The sequence below is a fragment of the Dermacentor silvarum genome, chromosome 6 (genome assembly GCF_013339745.2).
Source record: "Dermacentor silvarum isolate Dsil-2018 chromosome 6, BIME_Dsil_1.4, whole genome shotgun sequence".
Taxonomy (NCBI): Eukaryota; Metazoa; Arthropoda; class Arachnida; order Ixodida; family Ixodidae; genus Dermacentor; species Dermacentor silvarum.
The window spans coordinates 116,097,852-116,111,797 of NC_051159.1; the positions used below are offsets into that span (position 1 = coordinate 116,097,852).

At 47.2% G+C, this 13,946-nt stretch overlaps 2 protein-coding genes across 3 annotated transcripts in view; both read left to right on the forward strand.

Annotated features, from left to right (window-relative positions):
- LOC119455891 (chromobox protein homolog 1) overlaps positions 1-13,946 on the forward strand; it is a 212,059-nt gene that overhangs the window by 26,619 nt on the left and 171,494 nt on the right. The gene's annotated exons all lie outside the window — the stretch shown is intronic.
- LOC119455894 (uncharacterized) overlaps positions 3,541-13,946 on the forward strand; it is an 84,406-nt gene continuing 74,000 nt past the window's right edge. Inside the window, exon 1 of one of the 2 annotated variants that reach the window (XM_037717417.2) lies at positions 3,541-3,897. In XM_037717417.2, coding sequence (XP_037573345.1) covers positions 3,876-3,897 — 22 coding nt within the window. In that variant the 5' untranslated portion in view covers positions 3,541-3,875. The remainder of the gene's footprint in view (positions 3,898-13,946) is intronic. The other variant, XM_037717418.2, reaches the window with a different exon arrangement.

The window sequence follows — 13,946 nt, forward strand, 5'->3', positions numbered from 1 at the left end:
TTACGTATTCGATTAGTTGAATATTTCACTATACAATGCAGAGATATAGAAGACACCTAACACAAGAGTATAGTCGTGTTGGACGATGTGAAAAGCTTCACAAATTTTACGGGCACGTTGCTCTCTTTAGCGTCCTATAGAACTCACTTTTTAAGAATTGGTTCACAACCACATTTTTTTGCATTGTTTTGCCAAATTACTGGCAACTGATTCCTTAAGCGACTATACGCATGAATGCTCCCGTAGACTATTAATAGATCGTCCTGTTTTACAGCGCCCGCATGAAAAGCATATCCTACAAACAGCGCACTGCATGCATTGAAAAAAGCAATGCATATATGTATACATATATATACCTAAATAGTATATACGGCTGAGATGAGAGTTTACCGTGTGTGCTAAACAGAACTTTCACTCCCGTTTTCCCTGCTACCTTTTTTTAAATTGTGATACCTCACACACATAGAGAATAACCGCCGTCTGTACAATGTTCGGATAATTTTTATAATTTATTTCGCCATTTTGCCATCTTATGGTTGCTAATTGGTTGTTAGCGCTGTGTCTGTCATCTTCACTTTGTACTGTCTTTTGCGCTGTTCTATTTTCTTCTATTCTATTCTACGATGGATCATATCCATGTCATCAATCAGGCAATAGAGAAATCTGCGGAGTACAATCAACATCTCTATATGACTTTCATAGATTATGAAAAAGCATTTGATTCAGTAGATATACCAGCAGTCATAGAGGCATTGCGTAATCAAGGAGTACAGGAGGCATACGTGAATATCTTGGCAAATATCTACAAGGATTGCACAGCAACCTTGGTTCTCCACAAGAAAAGTAGAAAGTTACCTATCAAGAAAGAAGTCAGGCAAGGAGACACGATACCTCCAGTGCTATTCACTGCATGCTTAGACTATTAGACTGGGAAGGCTTAGGAGTGAGAATCAACGGCGAATATCTCAGCAACCTTCGTTTTTGTCCTATTCAGCAACAATGGGGACGAATTACAGCCAGTGATTGAGGACCTTAACCGAGAAAGTGTAAGAGTGGGGTTGAAGATGAATGTGCAGAAGACAAAGATAATGTTCAATAGCCTGGCAAGGGAACAATTAGAATTCAGGATCGTCAGTCAGCCTTTAGAGTCTGTAGAGGAGTACGTTTATCTAGGTCAATTACTCACAGGGGACCCTGATCATGAGAAGGAAATTTCCAGAAGAATAAAATTGGGTTGGAGTGCATACGGCAGGCATTGCAAATCCTGACCGGGAGCTTACCACTGTCGTTGAAAAGAAAAGTATACAATCATTGCATTCTACCGGTGCTACCATATGGGGCAGAAACCTGGAGGTTAACAAAGAAGCTCGAGAACAAGTTAAGGACCACACAAAGAGCGATGGAACGAAAAATGACAGGCTTAACGTTAAGAGACAGCAAGAGAGCGGTGTGGATCAGAGCAATCGGAGATAGCCGATATTCTAGTTGGCATTAAAAGAAAAAAATGGAGCTGGGCAGGCAATATAATACGTAGGATGGATAACTGGTGGACCATTAGAGTTACAGAATGGATACCAAGAGAAGGGAAGCGCAGTCGAGGACGGCAGAAAACTGTGTGAGGTAATGAAGTTAGGAAATATGCAGGCGCAAGTTGGAATCAGCTAGCGCAAGACAGGGGTAATTGGAGATCACAGGGAGAGGCCTTCGTCCTGCAGTGGACATAAATGTAGGCTGCTGTTGCTGATGATGATGATTCCATTCTATTCTGTACACGGCCCACGTGTCTCGATTACGATGCTCTCTCATCAAAACCTGATGACCATGCTGTTTTGCCTGCAAGAGTCTATCAACCGCTAGATTTGTTCGACTGTCGCTGTCAGGTCACAAAAGTGCTCGCCTTTATACGGTATATAGCATCCGCACGTGAATATACACGCCCAATTCGGCCTCGCGGTGAATTTTGCCTTCCGCTTTCGCGTGGAAGATCCTGTCGGATACTGCCGAAGTACACGTGCGACGTGTGAATACTTCTTTACATATAAACTTAATTTGAAATATTGCTTCGCTAAAACAAAACTGAACAAAAATTAAATAAAGCAGCCCCATTTTCTGTGGTCACGTTGGAGGTGACTGAACGGAGAGTTTCGATGAACCGAAAATTTATTTGAATCGAAGTTGATCGTACTACATTCATCCATAGTTGTACGATCGTGCATAATCGACAGTGTCAGTGCAGGCCGGCGGATACAGGGTAGCATCGCAAGAGGCATCATAGTTTTGCTTGCGAGAGAGCTTGCATATGTGCGCATCGGATATGTCTTCATCAGCGAATACGCGTTTGTTAATTGTCATAAGAAGGCAAAAAGCAGAACTTAAGATGGTTTTCTTTTTTCTTTTTCTTCTTCACATCTTGATTGCAGGTGAGAGCGATCACTCTATGTGATCTGTAAAGAATATTCATCATGCCAGAAGGGGCGGATCCAGGGTAGCATCAAAGGGTGGAAGTCGGGGACTTGAGGGGGGGGGGGGGGGGGGGGGGGAGAGTGCCGGCATGTGTGGGGAATTTTGGTACAATGGTAGGTATGCAAAATTTGGGGAAATTTAAAGCGGTAGGGAAAAAAGACCCTCCTTTTCCAGCTTTTATTCCATAAATCTTTGTAAATTCTGGCAGATATTGAAACTACAGTAAAAATAGCTTAAATGTATTGTTCCAGCAATAAAAAAAATAAGTATTCTTAAATTCATTTGATAATTACGCAGAGAACGCTAAGACAATGGAATGAACACCTTGTTTACTTCTGCGAAAGATTGCTATTTTGATAACCGAGAAAAGGGTTATTCAGTGTCCGAGTCGCTCTCCCATGACACACTCGCTTTAGAATCGATAGCGGCTGCTTCCACATTCAATTTTGAATGTACATACGTAGACGAGTTTTCGAACACGCTTATTTGTGTGTCTCTTGCGACGCTTGTTATGAACATGCCTAAATAAAGATCCGTTCCTTTCATAACTGGCAGAGGCCGCATATTAGGCATGCACATAAATAACGCACCCTCGCCCCCCTTCACCCCCCCCCCCCCATAAAAAAAAAAGAAAACGTGTTAGCTTCCCCTGAATACCTCCGTTGTTGTGTTTTTTTTTTTTTGTTCTTTTTTTTTTTTGCACGCCACACCACGAACGTCACTCTGTGTGGGTCTCCTGCTATGAACCCGAACACATGTCAACACATGTGTCAGCAGTGTAACAATGCACGTACAGTGTCAACCCCGTTGACGTGCGGCAACGTATGACGCAAACAGCGCGCAAGTCAGCCAGATGTCAACTTGGTGTCCCGCAACGTCAATGGAGTGCATAAGCGACCTGAGCCCTCACATCTCAGAACACCTACGAACTTGTACTGGACCTATGTCAGCCTCTTTGCGCTCGCTTTCCTCGCCTGCATGCCAACCTATCTGCGCTTTCCTGTACGTCACAGGGAACGCTAGGTACGGCGCATTTCCCTAGCTAGGGAAAATCTGTTTCGAGGTTGGCAACACTGCGCTGGCCGATTTGTGACTGTCTCTCGGCTACCGTAGTCGTCGCGTCGTGCGTGTGTGTGTTGTCGGTGTTGTGATATGCCGTAAAAGCAGCCGCTGCACCGGTGTCTCGCGTTCCGTGGTGCTGCAGTACTTCACCGTTCGTCGCCTGTGCTCAGCCTGCGTGCCGATTCCGAGCTGTGCGAAACGGTTGTGCTGACACTGGCGTCTCTGTGATGCAAGCCGCACTGTTGCTCCGGGATTGCTCTCCGTGAGGCCGCCAGTCATCCCGTAAAACGACAGCGCTTCGACGATAACGAAGCCACCTCCGATCAGCGTTCGACGCGAAGCCGGCTGACATGGAGAACTCCAACGTGGAAGGTAAAGGCACGACGCATGCTTGCAAAGCGTCTCGATGCGATGTCGCGCGGACATGTCACGCCCGCATGACAGTCCGCATATAGCGCGTCCTGCGGCATTTCAAAGCCGTCTTTTCGCGCTTGCTGGTTGTCTCCGTATGTGAGGTCTTGCGCAGCCTCCGATTGCACCAAAAACGTGTCGATGCAGTTTTTCGATATTTGTTGCAGCGAAGTTAACAAAGAAGTAAGACGTTTCAGTTGCATCGTCGTGCTTTTCGGTTAAGTCAGTCGGAGCATTCGAATACCTTGAATAGAATTGCCCGCATGAACGGTATATTCGCGCCTACTGACATTTCCAGTTTGCTTGAGATCGTGCGATATACGGCGCTTTTCATAGACGCGCAGCTCTAGGTCGGTTTTGTGTTTGCCGTTGAAGCTTTGCAGCTCTTCACAGGCAACCGTGCGCGTTTTTTGAAAGAGCATGAACGGAATACTATTATACTTTCCGCCCCATATAAAAAATAGGGCGGAAAAGCCCCATCAAACGAATATTATAATTTTGTCAGCGTGACGGCAGATTGGCTTCACGCTGCCGGTGTACGAAGGCGTGCCTCTCTGCTCTCCGAAGCAGCGTTTGCTTTTGGCGTATCTATTGCCCCAGAGAAACGTTGCGGGCAGGTTGTCACACGGTTCACTTTCGGTCGCGATCGAGCCCGATGGGGATAGAATTGCTCGATCGCGATTGGCTCATTTGCGCAAGCGGTGGAAGGGAGGCGATCGCGGTCGTGAAAATTGAATCCCGTTCAGGCTCGATCGCGATCGAAAGTGCACACCGTGGGTCTGGGGTTCAGATGGCCGTGTCACATCTTTTTGACTCAGAACCGTGTAAAATTGTGTTTATTCGGATTCTTCACGGCTGGTCGTAGTATACAAACAGCTGTATGTAGCCTGTTTTTGCCCGTCAATGAAGACTGTGGAGTTCAAGAACCGAAACGGACGCTTTAATTAATGACATGCCCATCCCCACCATCCGTCAGCATCATCCGGTGATATATGCTTTATTACGTTTTCGCGTTTCTTCTTGTACTTGCGCCGACGATAGACGCTCAGGATGAAGAAAAGCGATATGTTTTTGTGGGGAAGCAGAGCAGTGCTTTGATTTTCGTTAGCAGTAGCCATTTCGCACAAAACTGCGGTCGGTTCTGCACATGGTTCATTGATTAGGACACGCTTGTCCAAGAACATTAAAAACTACTTTGACGATGCGTTATGGGGGAACGTATATTACCCATTTGGAATTGAGAGACCCACTATTTAATCAGCTCACATTACAGTGCCCCATCCCCCGGCTGTTCCCAGAATGTTATCATTATGTTTTCGTAGAGTGAATGGGAAACAAAGCGTGCTTAAATTAAATAATTTACTCTGGCTCCTACGTATCCCAGCTAAAATAGGTGATGAAGGGAGGAGCTAGTGTGCTTTAAAAAATGCTGAAATGTATCTTAATTGGAAGATCGACTCGCGATAATAAAAATTACAAACCAGAACTTTTATATGGCCATGATTAGCGAAGCTTGATGCCTCTAAATCTGAATTGATCGTGTCAACTTGCACGTGGTAGCCGTATAGTTACGTTAACCATGTAGCTAGGGCAACGGAAGAAGTGGTCTTGTTTCACACACACACACACACACACACAGGCACAGAGAGAAGAGAGAGAGAAAGGGGGGGAGGGATAGATCGATAGATTACATGAATAAAAAAAATTTATGGGGTTTTACGTGCCAAAACCACGATCTGATTATGAGGCACGCCGTAGTGGGGGACTCCGGAAATTTGGACCTCCTGGGGTTCTTTAACGTGCACCTAAATCTAAGTACACGGGTGTTTTCGCATTTCGCCCCCATCGAAATGCGGCCGCCGTATTGTATGAGGCGGAAAATATCGTCGAAGTACTTCCCCAAGTATTTAGGCCGGTAAAGTACGAACGTTTATAACAATAATTCCAGCTCCTTCTCGCGGCTTGTGCTATGGATTTTTACTCGATTCTGTTATATGGGTCCCACTTGTATAACAGGAAAATTTAGACTGTTTCGGGTTGAGAAAATTAGTAGCAGCAGATCGAGTGCGGATGAGCGTTAGAATAAAAAGAAGGAAAGAAATGCGAACATATCCCGTACTTCTCGCATTACATTCGTTGTGCGTCTGTTCTTCCTAGTTTTATATAACTGTACTTTCGCTGTCTCTGACGTCCGGTATAGTGATGAAATCATGAACCTCTTGCGACACACCATACATGCCTGTCTGCATGCTTGAGACGCATTGCGCGCTGAGCTATTTCTGAGTGCAATCCGTGGGCGGTGTTGTGCACTTGAAGCGTTCATATACCACACGTCTCCGTGTTTATAATTTTTGCTACCGAGATTTTGCACTCAACCGAACGCTCCGAAAGTGCGTTCAACTTTCACGGGCACGGTGCCAGAGCAGGCTAGTTTTATAGACGGGGGGGTTGGGACACGTGCGTGAACCGGCGACCGGTACGTTGCGTTGGCCCTTTGAACCGGAAGTACGAGAAGCGTAGCTGGTGCCGTTACAACGAGTGAAGATGGGAGTTAAGGAAACACCCTCAAAAATGTGTTCCTACATGCTCTATACTATTCGTGGTTTCGGATATATTTATGGGTAGGTAGTGCTGTTATTAGTAAGGGTTGTCGCTGAGCGATGCATTAAAAAATGTGGTTGATCCCTCTTATATAGGAATCGGTATAGAACACGAAAGTGAAACGTGTCTTCACAGAAGTAGTGTAATGTTTATTGCACATTGATATATAATGTCTATTGGTGTTTTGTGGCTAAAGCGCCCTTAGGCGTTGATGCACCCACGCTGACGCCTGGTGGCACGTCTCCTCCATCACGACTACCAACGTCGATGACCATGAGCAACCGTCGTGCATATGGAAGCTGCACTACGCTGCACACGCTAGCACAACGCGAAAGACGAAGCACGTAACTGACACACTAATACAACGCGCAAGACAAAGCACGTAACTGAATCGTCACCGAGTCAAATCAGCGCGTACAGCGCGTCGTAATTGCAGCCTCCGCGATCAACTTCAGAAACATTTTCAGAGCTAATTGCGGAAGCCACGCTCCGCTGTGCTGAGTACGGTGAACGCCACCTAGGTGGCGTTGGTAGTGCTTCTTGATGCCAGCGTCCCTTCGAATGCTGGCATCGAGGCGTCTTAGTGCTGAGACCACCGAAGCGTTCACTGTCGGTGCGCGTTAGTGTCATAATGCAGTACTTTTCTGCTCGTAGGCGGCGGCACCGCCCCGAGCAAGAGCGCGGGTACACGGAGGAGTGTTAGATATATAAGGCGCGTCTGTGTAGCTCTCTGCAAATGCGTTTGTGGCGCAATGGGTTAAACGCGCGGCGATCTATCGTCGCGGACCGAGAGGTCGTGGGTTCGATTTCCAAATTTTGCATGTTTGTGGAACTTTTTCTTCTGGTTTCTTTCTTTGTATTATGTTCGTGTACATTGTAAGCTGACGTATTTCCGTCACGGAAATACGTCAGTGAAGTCTTGGTGGACCCCGGCATAAAACACTTTCGTGTTAAAAAAAAATAATGTAGCAGTCTGTTCAAGAATGGCCGCCATGAATTTTAACACTTTCCCGCCTTTTCATCGAAAATATGTACAATCTTAAAAAAGTTCGCACCTTTTAATCTTAAAATCTTAAAAAGTTCGCTTTGGGGCGTATCTTTGTCCACACACAACGATAATCGTCATCTGCCTTGCTTGCGTTTCCGTTCTTGAAAAATCTTCGCTCGCTACTAGTTTTGGCACGTGCAACCCCATAATCTACTTTCCTATCGAGCATGCTATATCACGCTGATAACGCGCATACCGTTCGTGGCCTGTAAGGACCGGGCGCGCAGCACTGAAGAAAGGAAATGCGGGCGATTAAGATGGATGCCGCTGATTCTTGTGGGACACGATAAGAAGGTGCAAACTTTTTTTCATGAGAATACGAGCGTAGGATAGAGTGAGACTACATGTGTTCACGTCTTCATGTGATATAAACACCAGCCCTGACTGCTCTCTGAAGTTACAAGATCTTGAGTCTCGCAGTCCATTTGCAGTCATGTATGTTATCAAGCGGGCCCATTGTTACAACCCCAGAAAGGGTTCTTCGGTGCTGCCTGCACAAAAATATATCGTTATGTATAATATGAATCAGTAGAAACTGATTGATTGGGAATTATGTAGGATATGCAGCGCTGTCGACTGCGCGCCGGTTTGGTTGCAAAGCCACCGCCATTCAACGCGTCATAAGCGGTCTCGTCAGATAAACGACCTGTGTGCCGCGCAAGCGCGTTTGCTATTAAGCGGTCTCAACTATATATGTATACACTGTCAGCGGGCGACGTCCCCTCCAAGTATACGCAGCAACCTGCTCGCAATATCAGCGCCTTTGGCGTACAGCCTATAATTTAGCTGCGCGTGCGATCTGTCATCTCCCGAGTTGATGTAGACCAGAGTACGCATCCACGGAGCTCTTGCGCGCGGCCCATCTTAACGCCAGTTTGCCTAAGCGGGAGGCAACTCCGTATACACTGCCCCCGATGATTGATGACCGAGATCGAGATGATCGAGATCCCCTTCGACGGGCCGGGGATAAAGAGTCACCTGGCCTGCTTGCACTGATCAAATTTTACTACATCGATTGCATTCTAGCATTTCGCTTATCTCTACTTTATATTCCTTCGCTTCATTAAAAAAAAAAAAAAAAAAACGACCACTAAATTGTAAAGTTAGCTATGCCTGTAAGGATCCCGCCTCCGTAAGTTGCCCGTAATTTCTTCCCCCGCCAATACTCTAAACGTCTCTTGCTTATCTCGACCGCTGACTGGTTGGCGATCCAATCAGCTTCGAACCCCAGCGCTTCTCGGAGGTGGACGTTCCTTAAGGTCTAGGCTGGGTGAATGTCTTGGCATTCCATTATACAGGGTGTCACAGCTATCATGTACCAACATTTAAAAATATGCATATACCACGTAGCTGAACAGAACCAAGGTAATGTAGTTGGCCGTCGTTTGGAGATATTCAGTTTATTTATTTTTTGCATTCCGCCTAATTACATAGCCTTATTTAATCAACTTCTCAGATATGGTAATTAGGTGAAAAATGTAAATGAGAAAATTGTAGAGCGGAGTGAAAAACTCCCGATACAACTTTCTGTTGCTCAATACGCGCTACATAAGAGTGTTTTTCCGAGCGGTGAAATAAACCCGCGAATACTTGCAAAATTGCAGCTCGAGGCACTTTGCGTGCTCGCCTCCTGTATAGCTGCAACCTTAATGCTACGTCACGGAGTCCAAAGTACTTTTTTTTTTGCGTATTTCGGTCTGTTGCGGCTTAGTAAAAGTTTCAGTCTTTCCTTCTTTCCTTTTAGAGTGCGATGTTGTCCATGTTTACGGGTAAAAATATTAAATTAACTGGGCCTGAACAGACGCCGTTCAACTCCATGACGTCGCGGCGTTCCGATGCGAGAACACTAATGCGGCGTCGCCACCTACGTGCCTGTTTTCTGCTTTACCAAGGATCTTATCGTGTGTCACAGACCCCGCGAACGAGGCGCAAACGCCGGACCAAATTCCAAAGCCGATTTATCGGTTTCCGAAAATAATCCCACGAAAGCAAGGACAATTAAGAATGGGCCCTCTGGTGCGCCAGCGAAAGCCGGTTGCTGTCCAAAGACCGAGTCAGAGCCCAGAGTTGTCAAAACACAACAAAATATATTCTTCACACAAGGCAGTTACACACACACACGTGCACACTTAGGCTAGACACAACACAATACAAATCAGATGGGTATTAACAAACAAGAAAATAATTCACGACAAGCACTAAGAGTCCAATACGTAAATTACAAAATGAATAGGAACACTAAGTGTCCAATCGTATTCACCCGTGTTGGTCTTTCCAGACGATCTCGGCGTAGCTCGGGGCAAATCTCGAAGAAGGAACTTCTTCCGGAAATGCAGACGCACGATGAACCCGTCGACTAGCTTGCCGGGGAATCGCCTTCTCCCGCAGACGCTCGGTCTTCACGTTACATCACTTCATCGGTGCGGACTGAACTCTACTGCTGATTCTCGCGCGGCGGTTATATAGCTTCCACAGGCGTTCTCGAACCTTCCTGTCGGAGTCGTGATCCCGTAGCGTGGCCAAAGCCTGGGAATCTTCTCGTCTTTTCTCGTACGTTCGACCGCCGCCGTCGAAGTGTTGTCGAGGGGGGTGATGACTAATCCCGTTGGCGCACGCTCACGCTGTAGCAATCTCTCTCGAGTCTCGACTCGCCGGGTGAGGTGTCTCGGCGCGCGCGTGTGGTCTCTCCAGGGTGTAAGACCTCTCTCTCCGGTTAACGTCGCTTCGTCGATGCTCGTCTATAAGACGTTTTATAGACGTCTAGGCGCCGTTGTTCGCGTTGTTGTTTGAGGCGTATGCGCTCTCCCCCTCTGTTGAAGTTGCCGTGGGGCCGGCGTGTTCTTTCGCTGGCTTGCGTGACACGCGGCGCGCGCTTGGATTACGTGCTCTTTTGTGACATCGTGGTAATTAAGAGTGCCCATTCTCGCATTATAGAATATGGTTATTACTAATGCAGCTCAAAATGTTTTTACGTCTAGTTCCCTTTAAATAATTTTTCGTTTCAAATGTTCATGTTTTCATGCAGTCCGCCCCGCCCCCCCCCCCTTTTTTTTTTTGCTGCTATAGTTAAGGCCTATAAACGACAAATAATATCGGAGCAGCATTCTCTCCCGTTCGTATACCGTGCATTTGGTGCATGCATGGCAAACGGCCGAACGTCAGACGAGCCTTGTTTGGGGTTGCACGGAGGCAGTGCAGCCCGCAAGAACTATAACTCGCCGTGATTCGAAGCATGCACCGGAGAGACCCGTAAAACGCATCCTGCTTTAAAGAAATAAAGGGGAGAGACGGAGGGCGAAAACGAATAAAGCGACCAAACTTGTTCAGGACGAAAGCAGACCGCGCGCTGATCGCGCGGCCTATACACAGAACCGCGCTTTATTTATAGCTTCGGCTGCGCGCGTTTTTTTTTTTTTTTTTGCGTGACCTGAACCGATACATATACAGGCGCTGCCCAGTTATACTATACAGTATAGAATCTGAAGGTCGATCGTTATAGTAGCCCCATTCCGTCACATCTGAGCCGCGGACAACGCTCGCAGCTGGCGCTTTGGTGTTTTCGATTAAAAAAAAAAAAAAAAAAAGAGTCGTGTAGTTTTGGAGCCGGTGTACCTGTTTTGCACTTTGGGCAGCTAGCATCGCAGATGGGTGATAGCGAGCTCGCGTGAAGAACCTCCATCACGATCTAGACATAGTCCGATTAGCTGATTTCTTTTTCTTTAAAATTCTTCTTTTTTCTTTTTTATTTTGGTCCATGTTCACCACGTCGCAGTGCCTATACGAAGCGTAAGTGAACTATCCCGTGTGAACCAGCCTCGTTCGCCCGTACACTTTGTCCTTGCGATGGGTTCCCGTTTAGGTTCCCAAAATTAATCGTGTCCGAACCTGCGATATGACACTCAGGCGCAACAGTAAATCAATTTAGACTGGTAGATTGCTCTTTCCAAAATTTCGTCTCCGTGCACTAGGCCGAAAGGCATTTGGTTAAAAGTACATAGAGTGAGCGATGAGCCCAACTTCCCCTTTTAAACATATATATATATATATATATATATATATATATATATATATATCTTGTGAGACGACGCCCGGGACGAAGGCAGAGCTTTTGTATTGTCACACAGCCCACGAACACCAACCCGACAAAATGATGATGATTATGAGGATAGGTATATACACCTGAAGACGATGATGAACTGCACAGTTACCGCTCACACTAACTCCCCCCCCCCCCCCCCCCCCCCCCCTTCACGAAAGCGGCCGGTGACGACACATACTGGTGCTGCGTCGATAAGCATGGCAACAGTGGACCCCTCCGGCAGCAGAAGTGGCTCTGATGTCGTGTTGTAGGCGGTCAGACTGGCGCATCCGCGTGAGAAACGCACTAGACAAGAAGCGATGGCGATTCCCCGAAAAATGCAGCGCTGAGAAGGGGAAACCACTGCGTCGCCGTCGATATTTTCGCTAGATCTAATGGTGAGAATGCGGGCTTGGCCGGGTGGAAGAACAAAATCTGCCGCTGTGACAAGGTGGGGCGGCGAGGAATCGGCAGCGTCTGTGAGCTCGATGTCTGTAATATGTATAAGTGGTTGTCCGCACGAAATGACAGCAGATGCAGCTGACAAGAAATCCCAGCCTCAGATGATCGGATGAGCGCACGACGAAAGCACAGTAAACTGTATATGATGGCGAATTCCGTCGATGAGGACACGAGCAGTACACTGTCCGGTAGGGTAAATTGGACTGTCATTGGCGCTATATAAGACCGGACCAACATACGGAGTTTGCACTTTTCGTAGACGGAAGCATAGGTCGCGATGAATAACAAGAGATGGCGGCGCCAGTGTCAATAAGAGCGTCGACAGAAACACCTTCCACACAAACAGCGAGTAAATTAGTCGGGCGAGCAGGGGGAATTGGGACAGTTCGCAAACAAGCAGTTTCTCCTCCAAAAACTGCAGCGTCTAGTTTTCCGAATGGTTGTCGAAAGAAGTGGAGGCAGGACGCAGGGTCGGTGAAGTACGGCGGAACGGAGACGGGGAACGACGACGGGGTGAGCGAGAAGACCGGGACATGTTTTGGGACAACGGAGGTGAGGGCGAGCGACGTGACGAGGATATATAGGGTCCTGGAACGTAGGCGTCCGATCTGGGCACATACTCTCTCTCTCATAGGCGGAATAGCCACGTCGTTCATCGTGCTGGCGCCGGCGGCAGAAACGAGGGATGTGACCACGTATGCCACAGTAGAAACATACTGGGCGGGAAGGGCGCCAGGTAGAGTCGTATGGTTGCACGGGGGCCTTCGCTGCCATCGAGGCCAGGTGGTCGCAGACAACGGTTTAGGCGACCAAGTTTAGGCGACCTGCCTCATTTAGAAGGCAAGATTGCGGAGCTTGTGTGACTCGTCCCAATGGTTGCAAGCGCTCACCCTGTCGTACTGGTCAAGCCAGTCTTCCACGTCTTCGCCGCGAAGGCCAGAAAAAACCTGAGGGTCGCGTTGCGGTGCGGTGACGGACCAAATAGGCCCAGCTGGCGCAGTTGAGGTGGTGGCAGCAGGGGATGCGGTGGTTTGTGCCATGACTGCTGTTGGCGAGCACACCCGGTGACCAGAGCGGGGCTCCAGGGGTGACCGGTAGAGCAAGAGGACGGGGAAAGCAACGCACCTCCACCACTTGTGAGACGACGCCCGGGACGAAGGCAGAGCTCTTGTCACACAGCGCGAGACAGCCCACGAACACCAACCCGACAAAATGATGATGATTATGAGGATGGGTATTTACACATGAAGACGATGATGAACTGGACAGTTAGCGCTCACAATATATATATATATATATATATATATATATATATATATATATATATATATATATATATATATATTTGGCTACGCCAACCTTTCGTTCACTTTTGAATTTGATCTTATAATTCTTTCTTAATAAACGACTGTAGAAATGCCCGAAAGGACTTAGCGAGAACCTGTGACGTATCGTCACGGGTTGATGGATGCATAGCATAGAGTTTCATACAATAACTACTAGAGGGAACTCTGTCGCTATATATATATATATATATATATATATATATATTGTCTTCGCGGGAGCTGTAATCGGGGCAGTTCGGCTATGGTGCAAGAATTTCAATTTGGCGATTGGTTCTCGTTTTACGTTGTCGCGCCTCTTTCCGACGCAACAAGCCTCCGATCGCGGAATACGATTGACCTATTTCGAATTACGGACGCGTATAATCCAACAATCTATGCGCAACTGAATGCTTCTTTGAGCGTCCTCTTAAGCTTCCGAAAAGCTGTAGGATTGCCACGTGCAGCCTTCGTGGGCCATCAATATACGTGGGTTTGT